General features: G+C 45.2%; 1 protein-coding gene across 35 annotated transcripts in view; it reads right to left on the bottom strand.

The window, feature by feature from the left end:
• Positions 1–9160, bottom strand: part of LOC109896512 (ankyrin-2) — a 145872-nt gene extending 136712 nt beyond the window's left edge. For 17 of the 35 annotated variants that reach the window (XR_004211071.1, XR_004211072.1, XM_031832508.1 and 14 more), the window contains exon 1: positions 8092–9158. Coding sequence is in view for 33 of the 35 variants with exons in the window: in XM_031832508.1 (XP_031688368.1) it covers positions 8092–8226 (135 nt within the window). In the remaining 2 variants the exon portion in view is untranslated. Of the gene's footprint in view, positions 1–8091 lie in introns of all 35 variants that reach the window. The other 18 variants (XM_031832516.1, XM_031832542.1, XM_031832523.1 and 15 more) reach the window with 5 other exon arrangements.
• Positions 9161–14595: the final 5435 nt, after the last annotated feature.

The following is a 14595-nucleotide window of genomic DNA, read 5'->3' as shown; positions in this document are numbered from 1 at the left end:
AAAAATCATGGGGCAGCAACAGCAAGAACTGCCCTCTACAGTATAAGGCCAATAAAATAGTTTTTGACTCTTCCCATCCACTCCACCTTGAAGTCCAGCTCCTTCCCTCTGGACACCTGTACAGACTACCTAAGGTATAAAATACATAGGGCCAAGACTTTTATTCCACATGCAATTCTGCATCTTAACAAATGTTGGACTAACTGCACTTGCACTATGGACTTGCACTTAACCTGCCTAATTATTTGTAAATATCCTTTGCTCTTTATTTTTGAGATGTTATATGTTTTATGACTGCTGCCAGATGATTTGCCTCTTCGAGGATATTCAACTTTTCTGAATCTGAATACATAGCTACACTAGCATGGTGGGAGAGGACCAGGCCTCCTGGCCAAAACACACAGATGGGAGACAGGATGTTTTTCACTGATTCTCAATTTTTCTCCCTTCCCCCTGTTGGACAGGGTAGTGTTTACTTTGGTTAAGCCCTCAGTGATGCAATTACAACATACATCTTCTGTCCTGCACCCCGTGGCGATTTTAGCATGTCAATATTGGTGGGGCAAACAAAAATGGGGATGCATGCCAGCAAAGCCACAACACAACACAACACAACACTAAACAATACATGAATTGCACTATAACGGTGACAAACGGTGCCCACAAACTGTTAGGGTCTACATAAAGCTGTCCCAACAGCAGTCCCAACACCTTACCACTGCTACACCTGGCTATCAGCGGAGCCTTGTCTGGCAGCAAAACAGTTCATTCAGCCTCGTTTACTGCCTTTAAAAAAACACAGCTGATATGGCTGACTTGCTTAAACAAATGTGGTATCTTCTGACAATTGAGACATACAAATTCTGGCATAATGTGACGACAAGCGGATAAGATGAAATCCGTCATTTCCATTAAGACATTAATTGAGTGCGCTAGGACCGACGTAGTTAATATAACTATTTGTTCACCACTTTTGAAATGTACAGTGACAGAATTCAGAACATGTACATCAAGTCAGAACCGTACAATAAATAAAAGGGGGCATATAAGCAGCCAATGAAAGCTCTTACAATATTCAATGACTACATTTCTCTAAAACAGGTTACATGTGCACCACCAAGTCAGAACAGTAGGCGAAGACAACTGGGAAATCGAAAAAAAAACAAGGTTGAATCATGAGGACGTCAGTGATCTTCAAGTCGTAGTTCTAGAAAGAGGCCCGAGTTCCTGACTTATAATTCCGAGTTGGATGACCTTTCAAAACGTATTTTCCCAGTCGGAGCTCGTTTTTTCCCGAGTTCCCAGTTGTCTTGAACTCACCGAAGTCGGATTTCCCAGTTGCGAGTTTACAGTTGTTTTGTGCGTGGCAGAAATCATGTTGGATTGACAGCATGGCCAATGTTGAATGTTTATAATTTTAAGCTTGGAAAAGAGACCCTTAAACCCAGACTTGTACGACACAGCCACTGCACTGAATAGCAGGCTAATGAATGCTTTGCAATGCTTGCAGGTAGCCACTGATTCCTTCCAGACCATTGTTGAATTTGAGATGTACAACTTGTGTAATGTTTATGTCCAATGGCTGATGAGCACAGATATGTTTTATCTTTCATTTCTCTTCATTATTTCTCTTCATATGAAAATTATTAAAAGGATTTGCCAGTAGAGTGTCGACTTGATTTATGATGATGACTGCTAGCTAAGATTTTGAAAGTATAACGTTGACATGATCAGTCCAATGTAGAGTCAGTCCAGTCTACTGTAGATATAACGTGATTTGACATCATTTTATCTGCTGCCAATGACCTTGAGCCTTCTTGGATGGGCACTTCTAATGTAACTCTATGGCAGGACCCAAGGGGCTTGAATTATCGAGCTCTACCCTTAGACTTGGCGGTGACGTAGTGTCCCCATGAGTGACAGAACACTGAGCCAATCACGGCGCAACTAGAGAACATTACCAACCCCTACTCTCCATATTTTTTCCACTGGCTGCCCCACCACCACAGAAAGCACTGAGCTAGGATGAACCTGCCTTACTCAAGAAAGTAAAAAAGAAACTATGTTTGTATGCGGCTTTATTAACTCAATGATTTGTAAAAAAAAACAAAAAAAATTAAATGTACATTGTTTGCAAACTGATATGTGACACGTACTAATGTCAAAATAACATGGGAAAAAATATAGAATATAACATACAAAAAATATAGATATATTTTATTAATTTCTTTAAGCTAAAAATGTGACGGGTCGCACATGCCTGCACCAGACTAAGAGATAAAGCACTGGGCTTGTCACACCGCTGCCAGTACAGGTCAGAGAGGTGATGAAGGGGCATGATCTCCGGTTCAGTAGTTGAGTCTGGACACATAGTTTCATGAATGAAATGACAGCCATTGCTCTCACAATGACAACATCTGGTCTTTGTACTAGTTGGCAACAGAGATGGAGACAGAGCCCTATAAAGATATTACACTGAGAGGTGACAGTCTGCTTAGAGACTGGTGATGCATTAAACCATTCATATCCCGAAGGACATGTGTTTATGTGGGGAGGGGAGAGAAAGAGAGAGAGAGAGAGAGAGAGAGAGAGAGAGAGAATGAGAGAGAATGAGAGGGACAGAGGGGGGTATTGAGTGGTCTCCCAGTGAGAGTTGATCATTGGGAGACCCCTGCTGCCCTCCTCCTCTCCTCTGATCCCCCTCCTGACACGGAAAGGCCACAGGAATATTGATCTGATGCTATGTACTCATATTTTGTCTCCTATTCACACTGTATAATGTGGTAGGCCACTGCCGGATAAACTTGGTCTACTATACTCAGAAAAAACGGGAGTGTGTCTGTGTGTGTGCTGCTCATAATGCAAAGTAGTAGATTTATTGTATTTATAGTCTCTTCACTGTGTCCAGCTTGATAACAGTCATTTATAGTCTCTTCACTCTGTCCAGCTTGATAACAGTCATTTATAGTCTCTTCACTGTGTCCAGCTTGATAAGTTAGTTATAGCCTCTTCACTGTGTCCAGGTAGATATCAGTCATGTATAATCTCTTCACTGTGTCCAGCTTGATAACAGTCGTCAAAACTAAAGCTACACAGTCAGGGAGCATCAAAATCTGTGACAACGGATCCATTTTCAGTACGGCCCTCCATACCTCGGCAAAGACCGAATGCGGCCTGTGGGGAAAATACGTTTGACAGCCCTGGTCTATCCCCCTCAACTCCTGTGACTTTGAAGCGCTCCAAACAGACAAGTTCCAATGTCCATACTAGCACACTACTTAGAATGCATGCTTATTGCTTCATAGTTCATACTCAGTGATATGCTAGTGTGGACATTAGGACAAACCCTAGTTCTGTTTCCATCTTGACCGAACTGACATGAGGTCAATTGTTTAAGGCAGAGCACTTGGCGGTTGTTCCCCAACCCCAAAAATGCGATATACAAATATATCTTCTAGGACTGTAGTGTTCACCACATCAGAGAGAGCAGACTGATGATCCCAGTCATCCTAATCTGCTGTGACTCCAGTGAATAACAGTAGCACAGAGGGGGACAACCAAATACAAACACAAAAACAACACGCAGCAAATCTCCCCAGCAGGTAAAAGGGCTCTGTGTCTAAATCTGACGACTGGATTGATGCTGGTTAGAACGTAGAACAAAGTAGCCTAAGGGTTCGTTCTGACATGCAGAGTGTATCGTCTGGTTTAGAGTACTCTACTGGGTGGTTAGCCTATCCATGTATGTTGCTGTTCTCTTTGTTATTTTGGCTTCATCAATTGGACAACCACACACTCAGTATAGTAATGCTTCAGCGAACTCACAAATGTCACACCATGCCAGTGGCCAAGGCAACGCCGGCTCAAAATAAGGTGTGGTTCACAATAGCTCACACAGTGTTCACAGTAATGACTTGATATGTGAGCAGGTGTTATTTTCCAATACTGCTGCATTAATCTCCTTAGACACAGCAGAACAGTCATTAATCTGTCTATGGACACTGTGTGTTAGGGTAGAAACAGAAAAAGACACACACACACACGCACACACAGACAAACACACAAACTCGCTCTATACCCTGACCCAGTTGTGTCACACTGAGCACCACAGGACATCCCAGTCAATAAGGTAAACACATCATGTGCTGGAACACCAGGTAGTCCCTCAACACATCATGTACTGGAACACCAGGTAGTCCCTCAACACATCATGTACTGGAACACCAGGTAGTCCCTCGGCACATCATGTACTGGAACACCAGGTAGTCCCTCGGCACATCATGTACTGGAACACCTGGTAGTCCCTCGGCACATCATGTACTGGAACACCAGGTAGTCCCTCGGCACATCATGTACTGGAACACCAGGTAGTCCCTCGGCACATCATGTACTGGAACACCAGGTAGTCCCTCGGCACATCATGTACTGGAACACCAGGTAGTCCCTCAACACATCATGTACTGGAACACCAGGTAGTCCCTCAACACATATATATGTATGTACTACACAGAGAATAATGAATCTATGCTGCAATCAGCCTGGGGTGTAGAAAGGTTCTGTGTAGACTCTGGTAACGCACAAGGACTATAGCACAGGCTGATTGCAGCATCGTTGTTCTCTGTGTGCCAGAGGAGGATGCCCAGGGAGGATGCCTGTCCATGGGCAGAGATGGGCACCTTTCTGAGCATGGATATGCGGGGGGGGGGGGGGGGGGGGGGGTAGCACATTCAGAGATGGTGGTGAACTTCTGACTCTTGAATGGTGGTCCTATTGGTTGGAGAGATGGCAGCTTAAGAATGGGTATTCCTCGTCCTTTAAATGTGGTTAGCTAAGCAGTGGGTGTGGTGGTGAAGATGGTAGTGGTGTAGATGCTGGTGGTGGTGTAGATGGTTGTGGTGGTGGTGTAGATGGTGGTGGTGTAGATGCTGGTGGTGGTGTAGATGGATGGTGGTGGTGGTGTGGATGGTGGTGGTGGTATAAATTGTGGTGGTGGTGTAGATGCTGGTGGTGGTGGTGTAAATTATGATGGTGGTGTAGATGGTGTTGGCATTGTAGATTGTGGTGGCATTGAAGATGGAGATGTAGATTGTGATGTAGATGGTGGTGGTGTAGATGTGGTGGTGGAGAAGGTGGTGGTTGTGTAGATGGTGTAGATGGTACTGGTGGCGGTGAAGAAGGTGGTGGTGGTGTAGATGGTACTGGTGGTGGTGTAGATGGTGGTGGTGGTGGTGTAGATGGTGGTGGTGTAGATGGTGAAGATGGTGGTGGTGGTGGTGTAGATGGTGGTGGCATTGTAGATGGTGGTGTAGATTGTGGTGGTGTAGATGGCGGTGGCGTTGTAGATGGTCGTGAAGATTGTGGTGGTGTATTTGGTGGTGGTGTTGTAGATGTTGGTGATGGTGATGGTGTAGATGGTGGTGTAGATGTTGCAGTGGTGTAGATGTTGTAGTGGTGTAGATGGTGGTGGTCTAGATGGTGGTGTTGTAGATGGTGGTGGTGGTGTTGATGGTGGTGGTGGTGGTGTAGATGGTAGTGGTGGTGTAGATGGTGGTATAGATGGTGGTATTGGTGTAGATGGTGGCAGTGGTGTAAATAGTGGTGGTGTAAATGGTGGTGGTGTAAATGGTGGTGGTGTAGAGGGTGGTGGTGATGATGTAGATAGTGGTGGTGTAAATGGTGGTGGTATAGATGGTGGTGGTGGTGTAGATGCTGGTGTAGATGCTGGTGCTGGTGATGCAGATAGTGGTGGTGTAAATGGTGGTGGTGGTGTAGATGGCGGTGGTGTAGATAGTATTGGTGGTGCAGATGGAGGTGTAGATGGTGGTGTAGATGGTGGTGTAGATGGTGGTGGTGTAGATAGTGTTGGTGGTGTATATGGTGGTGGTGGTGTAGATGGTGGTGAAGATGGTGTTGGTGTTGAATGGTGGTGGTGTAGATGTGGGGGTGTAGATGGTGGAGGTGGTGGTGGTGTAGATAGTGGTGGTGCTGTAGTTGGTGGTGGTGGAGGCGTAGATGGTGTTGCTGGTGAATATGGTGGTGGTGTAAATGGTTGTGGTGGTGGTGTAGTTGGTGGTGGTGGTGGTGGTGTAGATAGTGTTAGTGGTGTAGATGTTTGTGTAGATGGTGGTGGTGGTGTAGTGCTGGTGGTATTTAAGATGGTGGTGAAGATTGTGGTGGTGTATTTGGTGGTGGTGGTGTAGATGGTGGTGGTGGTGTAGATGTGGCGTAGATAGTGTTGGTGTAGATAGTGGTGGTGGTGTAGATGGTGGTGGTGGTGTAAGTGGTGGTGGTGGTGTAGGTGGTGCTGTAGGTGATGGCGCGGGTGGTGGAGGTGGTGGTGGTGGAGGTGGTAGTGGTGTAGATAGTGGTGATGCTGTAGTTGGTGGTGGTGGAGGTGTAGATGGTTGTGGTGGTGATGTAGATGGTGGTAGTGGTGGTGTAGATGTTTGTGTATATGGTGTTGGTGGTGTAGATGGGGGGTAGTGATGGTGGTGTTTAAGATGGTAGTGAAGATTGTGGTGGTGTATTTGGTGGTGGTTGTGTAGATGGTGGTGATGGTGTAGATGGTGGAGTAGATGGTGTAGTGATGTAGATGGTGGTGGTCTAGCTGTTTGTGGTGGTGTAGATGGTGTTGGTGTAGATGGTGGTGGTGTAGATGGTGGTGGTGTAGATGGTGGTGGTGGTGGAGGTGTAGATAGTGGTAGTGGTGTAGATAGTGGTGGTGGTGTAGATAGTGGTGGTGTAGATAGTGGTGGTGGTGGAGGTGTAGATGGTGGTGGTGGTGGTGATGTAGATGGTAGTGGTGGTTGTGTAGATGGTGGTGTAGATGGTGGTGGTGGTGTAGATAGTGTTGGTGGTATAGATGGTGGTGATGGTGTAGATGTTGTAGTGGTGTAGATGGTGGTGGTCTAGATGTTTGTGGTGGTGTAGATGGTGGTGTAGATGGTGGTGGTGTATATGGTGGTGGTGTAGATAGTGGTGGTGTAGATGGTGGTGGTGTAGATATTGGTGGTGTAGATTGTGGTGGTGTAGATATTGGTGGTGTAGATTGTGGTGGTGGTGGAGGTATAGATGGTGGTGGTGTTGTAGATAGTGGTGGTGGTGGTGTAGATAGTGGTGGTGTAGATAGTGGTGGTGGTGGAGGTGTAGATGGTGGTGGTGATATAGATGGTAGTGGTGGTTGTGTAGATGGTGGTGTAGATAGTGGTGGTGTAGATGGTGGTGGTGTAGATATTGGTGGTGTAGATTGTGGTGGTGGTGGAGGTATAGATGGTGGTGGTGGTGTAGATAGTGGTGGTGGTGGAGGTGTCGATGGTGGTGGTGATATAGATGGTAGTGGTGGTTGTGTAGATGGTGGTGTAGATGGTGGTGGTGGTGGTGGTGTAGATAGTGTTGGTGGTGCTGTAGTTGGTGGAGGTGTAGATGGTGTTGCTGGTGAAGATGGTGGTGGTGTAGATGGTGGTGGTTGTGTAGGTGGTGGTGGTGTAGTTGGTGGTGGTAGTGGTGTAGATGTTTGTGTATATGGTGGTGGTGTAGATGGTGGTAGTGGTGGTAGTGTTTAAGATGGTGGTGAAGATTGTGGCGGTCTATTTGGTGGTGGTGTTGTAGATGGTGGTGATGGTGTAGATGGTGGTCTAGATGTTTGTGGTGGTGTAGATGGTGGTGGTGGTGTATATAGTGTTGGTGTAGATGGTGGTGTAGTAGATGGTGGTGGTGTTGTAGATAGTGGTGGTGGTGTAGATAGTGGTGGTGGTGTAGATAGTGGTGGTGTAGATAGTGGTGGTGTTGGAGGTATAGATGGTGGTGGTGTTGTAGAAAGTGGTGGTGGTGTAGGTTTAGATGGTGGTGGTGTTGTAGATAGTGGTGGTGGTGTAGGTTTAGATGGTGGTGGTGGTGTAGATAGTGGTTTAGACATGGAAGATGGGCGGAATGATGGAAGATGGGTATTTCTCCTCATACCTGGATGCTGTGGTTGATTACGGGGTGAGAAGGTATATAACTGTGTGGAAGGTAATGATCAGGAGGTGTTGGATGTGAGAATGGGCAGGTGAAGGCAAAGCATTATGGGTACCGAGCTGTCTAGCCACGTACCTTGCGTTTGCGCTCGGCCCGTTCCCGGGAACGTATCCTCCTCTGACGGGCTTTCTCCAGAGCCTTCAGGTCAGGACCCTGCTGCTCCACCAGCTCCACTCTGGACTTCTTAATGTGGGCAGCGGCGTGCGCCATGGCTGCCTGCTACCTCCTACTACAGTGATTTCAGACAAAATCAACCCAAACCTCCTTTAAAATTCCCCCAAAGACTCCCAGAGTCCCAAAGAGCAGTAGCGCCAACGAAGGGTTAAAATAAATTGATTCCCAGCGGGTGACTTTCCTCGGAGAGCAGGAAGACGTTGGAGCCGAGCCGTCTGCTCCCACAACTCTGCGGGAAAGCAGAGGAGGAGGAAGGAAAGAAGAGAGAAAGAGAGAGGTGCAGCCACTAGTCCTCTATGCCTCCAGCTACAACCACCACCACATATGAACTGGTCCTGATCTACATTCAGAGCCCCACTCCCCGGAACTCTGCATCTGATGTTTGGACTGTGTGTTTGTGTGTGGATAGAAAGAGGGAGATATAGATAGATAGGGAGAGAGAGAGAGAGAGAGAGAGAGAGAGAGAGAGAGAGAGAGAGAGAGAGCGAGAGGAGGGGGCGTGTCTGATACACACCACCAGAGGTAAGCTGACAGGCAGAGAGAGAGAATAAGAGAGACAGAGATCCAGCTGCTGTGGGAAGCTTCAGGTTTGGATCTGTCTGTCAGTTATCCCAAATACAAGACTTCCCCACTAATCACGCAACGGGGGTAGGGAGGAGAGAGGGGGGGTGAGGGTGAGGGTGGGGATACGGTGGCTGAGAGCACTGTTTACTGTCGTTTGGTTGGAAAGCGGAAAGAACCATGTGCTTCGAACCGAGGGGGACACAGAGGAGACACAGGAAATCTCCCTTAAATACCTTACTCCTTCCCCCTTACAATGGAGTAAAATGGTACATTCTGCTGCTGCCGAATTCACAGCTCGAGCACACACACACACACACGCACACCCACACACACATGCACGAACACGCACACCCACACGTCAGACTCCTCTGTTACTGAACACAACACTTCTTTACCTAAAGCCATGAAACCCATAAAGCAGTGTATAAAATGTACGAAAAGTATGAAATGACCTGCATTACAATTCCCCAGCCAAACAGGAAAATAGTCCTATATTTATAATGGTGTGTGTGTGGGTTTAAAAACTAAACGAGGCATTATTATTTCATGCGTACGTACTGTACAGTTACATGTGGTTTGCCCACATATGTAGGTTTCAAAATGTTTGTATGTCCACATGCTTGGAATATAGAGTCATGTAAGTGTGTGTTGGCTGGAGAGGTGACACAGCACTGGTGCTGGCATAATGTGTCTGTGCCTACCAGACAGCCCCAGCTGGACCTAGCTACTACGTACTGGCATCAACTCACACATCCTACACACTCACACCCAACCAGTGTTGGGGAAGCTACTCTGAAAATATAGTTTACCAAGCTACCGATTACTTCACACTGGATGAAGTTGAGCTACACTAAAGCTACCCTGAAGAAAAATATAGTGAACTTAACTAAAGTTACATCCAAATGACTTTTGCGGAAAATTATCATATCTACAGTAAATCTGACATTTCATAGAATTCAAATGGCAAGAACAGATCACTTTGTAGTCAGATGTTAACTGAATGTTTAATTTAGTCTATTGAACACAAAACATATGTTTCAAGGGAGAGTTAGGCAAGTCTGATGCCGAAACATAAAGGAAATTATAAAAATAAAAAAAACAGTACTGTGTAGTTCCAGTAGTTAGCTACATCGCTACATGGTAAAACAATAGTGTGTATTTCCAGACACACCCCTCCTCAACCCTATTCAGTCTCATTATATTCAGACACCCCTCCTCAACCCTATTCAGTCTCATTATATTCAGTGAAAGTCCATGTGATAAACCAGTCTTGTGTCTCCTTTTCAGCTCAGAAGCAGGGGCACTGATATCTACATTAATGTCAATAATGTCATGAGACCATTGAACAAGACCGACTAAAGGAGGAGGAGCAGAAAGGGGATAGAGAGAAAGGAGAGAAAAGGGTGGAGAGGAAGAGGAGGGGCGAGAGTCAAGCAGAGAGGGGTAATCATATTTATCATTACAATCACGGGAATGTCAAAAACCTTATTAGAAACGGCTGCACTCTCACACATTCAGAGAATATACCTCTGTATTCACACCATAACACCACCATCTAAATACAGAAGGACTGGAATAAGTAGAGGACATCAACTGATGTATTACTACAATCCATTGATATAGAGATCTGTGATCTCTCCTTCCAAAGCCAACTATGTCCTACTACATTAGAATCATCTCAGCTACTCTAGTACGCGGCTAGCATTTCAAAAGCCACTGTTAGGAACAGAACAGTGAATGCTATATTCATTCCCACGAAGAGAGAATCATTCTGGGTAGCACCGATGTAGCGTCCATGGCATGTTATTCTTTGTAGCTCAGCTGGTAGGGCATGGCACCTGTAACGCCAGGGTAGTGAGTTCAATTCCTGGAACCACCCATGTGCAAAATGTATGTGAGCATGACTGTATTGCTTTGGATAAAAGTGTCTGCTAAATGGCATACAGTTGAAGACGGAAGTTTACATACACCTTAGCCAAATACATTTAAACTCAGTTTTTCACAATTCCTGACATTTAATCCTAGTAACAATTCCCTATCTTTGGTAAATTAGGATCACCTCTTTATTTGAAGAATGTGAAATGTCAGAATAATAGTAGAGAGAACGATTTATTTCAGCTTTTATTTCTTTCATCACATTCCCAGTGGGTCAAAAGTTTACGTACACTCAATTAGTATTTGGTAGCATTGCCTTTAAATGGTTTAACTTGGGTCAAACATTTCGGGTAGCCTTCCACAAGCTTTCCACAATAAGTTGGGTGAATTTTGGCCCATTCCTCCTGACAGACCTTGTGTAACTGAGTCAGGTTTGTAGGCCTCCTTGCTCGCACACACTTTTTCAGTTCTGCCCACACATTTTCTATAGGATTGAGGTCAGGGTTTTGTGATGGCCACTCCAATACCTTGACTTTGTTGTCCTTAAGCCATTTTGCCTCAACTTTGGAATTATGCTTGGGGTCATTGTCCATTTGGAAGACCCATTTGCGACCAGGCTTCAACTTCCTGACTGATGTTGCTTCAATATATCCACATAATTTCCCCCCCTCATGATGCCATCTATTTTGTGAAGTGCACCAATCCCTCCTGCAGCAAAGTACCCCCACAACATGATGCTGCCACCCCCTTGCTTCACAGTTGGGATGGTGTGCTTCGGCTTGCAAGCATCCCCCTTTTTCCTCCAAACAAAACAATGGTCATTATGGCCAAACAGCTATTTTTTTGTTTCATTAGACCAGAGGAAATTTCTCCAGAAAGTACGAAAAAGTATGGCTTTTTTATGCCTGTTTTAGAGCAGTAGCTTCTTCCTTGCAGAGCGGCCTTTCAGGTTATGTTGATATAGGACTCGTTTTACTGTGAATATAGATACTTTGTACCTGTTTCCTCCAGCATCTTCACAAGGTCCTTTTCTGTTGTTCTGGGATTGATTTGCAGTTTTCACACCAAAGTACGTTCATCTCTAGGAGACAGAACGCGTCTCCTTCCTGAGTGGTATGACGGCTGCCTGGTCCCATGGTGTTTATACTTGCGTACTATTGTTTGTACAGATGAACGTGGTACCTTAAGGCAATTGGAAATTGCTCCCAAGGATGAACCAGATTGTTGAGGTCTACTATTTGTTTTTCTGAGGTCTTGGCTGATATATCTTGATTTTCCCATGATGTCAAGCAAAGAGACACTGAGTTTGAAGGTAGTCCTTGAAATACATCCACAGATACACCTCCAATTGACTCCAATTATGTCAATTAGCAGCTTCTAAAGCCATGACATCATGGAATTTTCCAAGTTTTTTAAAGGCACAGTTAACTTGGTGTATGTGAACTTCTGACCCACTGGAATTGTGATACAGTGAATTATATGTGAAATAATCGGTCTGTAAACAATTGTTGGAAAAATGACTGTGTCATGCACTATAGTTTGTTAACAAGAAATGTGTGGAGTGGTTGAAAACGAGTTTTAATGACATTTACTGCAGCATAACGTGAATCAAAACATGACTAAATCTTACATTAAGCTAGCATTCATCTAGGTTTTTGTTATGAAATATGACAGGAAAGACCCTCCTTTCCGACAGTGAATGTTGGCAGGTTAATTTCAGCACCACAAGACAGGGTTTTGTATTTTATCTTACTGACTTGAACATGACCCCACACTTAAATGTAAAATGCTGTGTGGATTTGAATGTTAAGCCCTGTCCACGGTGCTGAAAACAATGCTGGCAAAGAGAGCAATGGTGATTAGATCAGTTCACTGGCAACTTCACATTGTATTCTAATAGAATAGAGCACCATTTGACCCTCTTAAAACACACACAGACGGTACGTTTATTTACTTATTATACCCTTATTTTACCAGGTAAGTTGACTGAGAACATATTCTCTTTTACAGAAACGACCTGGGGAAGAGTTACAGGGAAGCGGAGAAGGGATGAATGAGCCAATTGGAAGCTGGGGATGAGTAGGTGACAATGATGGTATGAGGGCCAGATTGTGAATTTAGCCAGGACACCGGGGTTAACACCCCTACTCTTACAATAAGTGCCATGGGATCTTTAGTGACCACATTGTGTCAGCACACCCGTTTTAACGCCCCATCTGAAAAACATACAGAAGGATCCCTTTTCTCACCCAGTCCTACCTGTTTGAAATCGCACCATTTGAACCAAGGAGCACCTACTCATTGACCACTCACTAAGGAGCGAGAACATCGCCTGCTCTGCATTGTCTAACAACCCACACAACACTACACCTTTCACCATTTCCAACGCAGTATGTTTTGGTTAAATATTGGGTGTTAAATTCTGGCCTCTCCCTCCAACAGTTCCTGCTGCTATACCATGGCGCCACCTAGTGACCAATTTAATATTACACCAATTTAATCCAAAAGGATGACAGCTCTTTCTGGGTGGTTGCATGTGGATTTCAGAAGCACCACTCTCATTTCATTGCATGTCCTCAGGATATGTATATAAAAGACATGATGTATGTATGGAGTGTGTGCTGCTTTATTCTGGTGTTTAGATGTAGATTTCTAGGTGACTTGCAGCCGAGGCACTTGTGCTAACTAGGAGCTCCTGCCCCAGGGGGCCTTTAGAGCATAGTCTAGATGACCATGTTGAAGACAGTATCCTGGCTCTCAGTAATGTGATGTTGCATGTTGAAGACAGTATCCTGGCTCTCAGTAATGTGATGTTGAAGACAGTATCCTGGCTACCAGTAATGTTGTATGCATCTCTCTGCTTATTCTCCATGAATGTTCCTCATACAGCAGGAATGGCTGAAGGAACCAGAGGTAAATAATTTCCGAGTTGTAGGTGTACAAGCTGGACGAGCTCTTTACTGTAAATCCTCATTCTGTTGACATCAGCCTGATCCCTGTCTCTCTTATCAGCACAAAGAACATATTCTGTACCAGTGACACACTCCTTTAAGGACTGAGGGGCAAGCCACCATATTACCCACATCCTCCTCCCTCCTCCTCCTCCCTCCATCCCCACTTATGTCCAAAAGCCTCCCAGAGGAGGGCCAGTATTTCAGCAAAATCTCTTCATCTTTCAAAGGTTTTATTAACACAACTCACTTCTGAGTCTTTCTTCACTATTTGGTATCTGTTTTTGTGAGACTAAAATAAAAGTAGGGGAGAGGAGGGGTGTGTGTGTGTGTGTGTGTGTGAGAATTATGCCTGTGCGCCATCTGGCTGCCCTGACACACACAGAGCAGCACAGCCCTTCACCTTCACTCCACAGTCTATAGCCCACAGGCGGTCCTTCAAGAACTTGTCTATAGCCCACAGGCTGTCCTTCAAGAACTAGTCTATAGCCCACAGGCGGTCCTTCAAGAACTAGTCTATAGCCCACAGGCGGTCCTTCAAGAACTAGTCTATAGCCCACAGGCGGTCCTTCAAGAACTAGTCTGTAGCCCACAGGCGGTCCTTCAAGAAGTAGTCTATAGCTCACAGGCGGTCCTTCAAGAAGTAGTCTATAGCCCACAGGCTGTCCTTCAAGAGCTAGTCTATAGCCTACAGCTGCTCCTTCAAGACCTACTGTGTTTCTTCAATGGGGAGGGGGGTGGTATTGGGACAATTGGTTTCCATTGTACAAAATACAAGGTAGTGAGACTTGCCCACTGAAAGACAGACAGATAGGTCGACTAATGTACAGACAGACAGACAGACAGACAGAGTCAGGTGCTAGCGCTGAGAGCATCTCTGTTCCTGTAGAGGAGTGCATTATACGGACAAAGAGGCACCACAGCCACAGACAAAGCCACACCCTCAATCTCTCTCCTTGTTGCCATGAGAACACCACTATATCACATCACATTAATCACTATAAAGCCACAGCTT

This window comes from Oncorhynchus kisutch, linkage group LG9, assembly GCF_002021735.2.
Source record: "Oncorhynchus kisutch isolate 150728-3 linkage group LG9, Okis_V2, whole genome shotgun sequence".
In the NCBI taxonomy this organism is placed as follows: domain Eukaryota; kingdom Metazoa; phylum Chordata; class Actinopteri; order Salmoniformes; family Salmonidae; genus Oncorhynchus; species Oncorhynchus kisutch.
The sequence above is the reverse complement of the archived record's forward strand: the minus strand, read 5'-3'. Positions and strand labels throughout refer to the sequence as shown.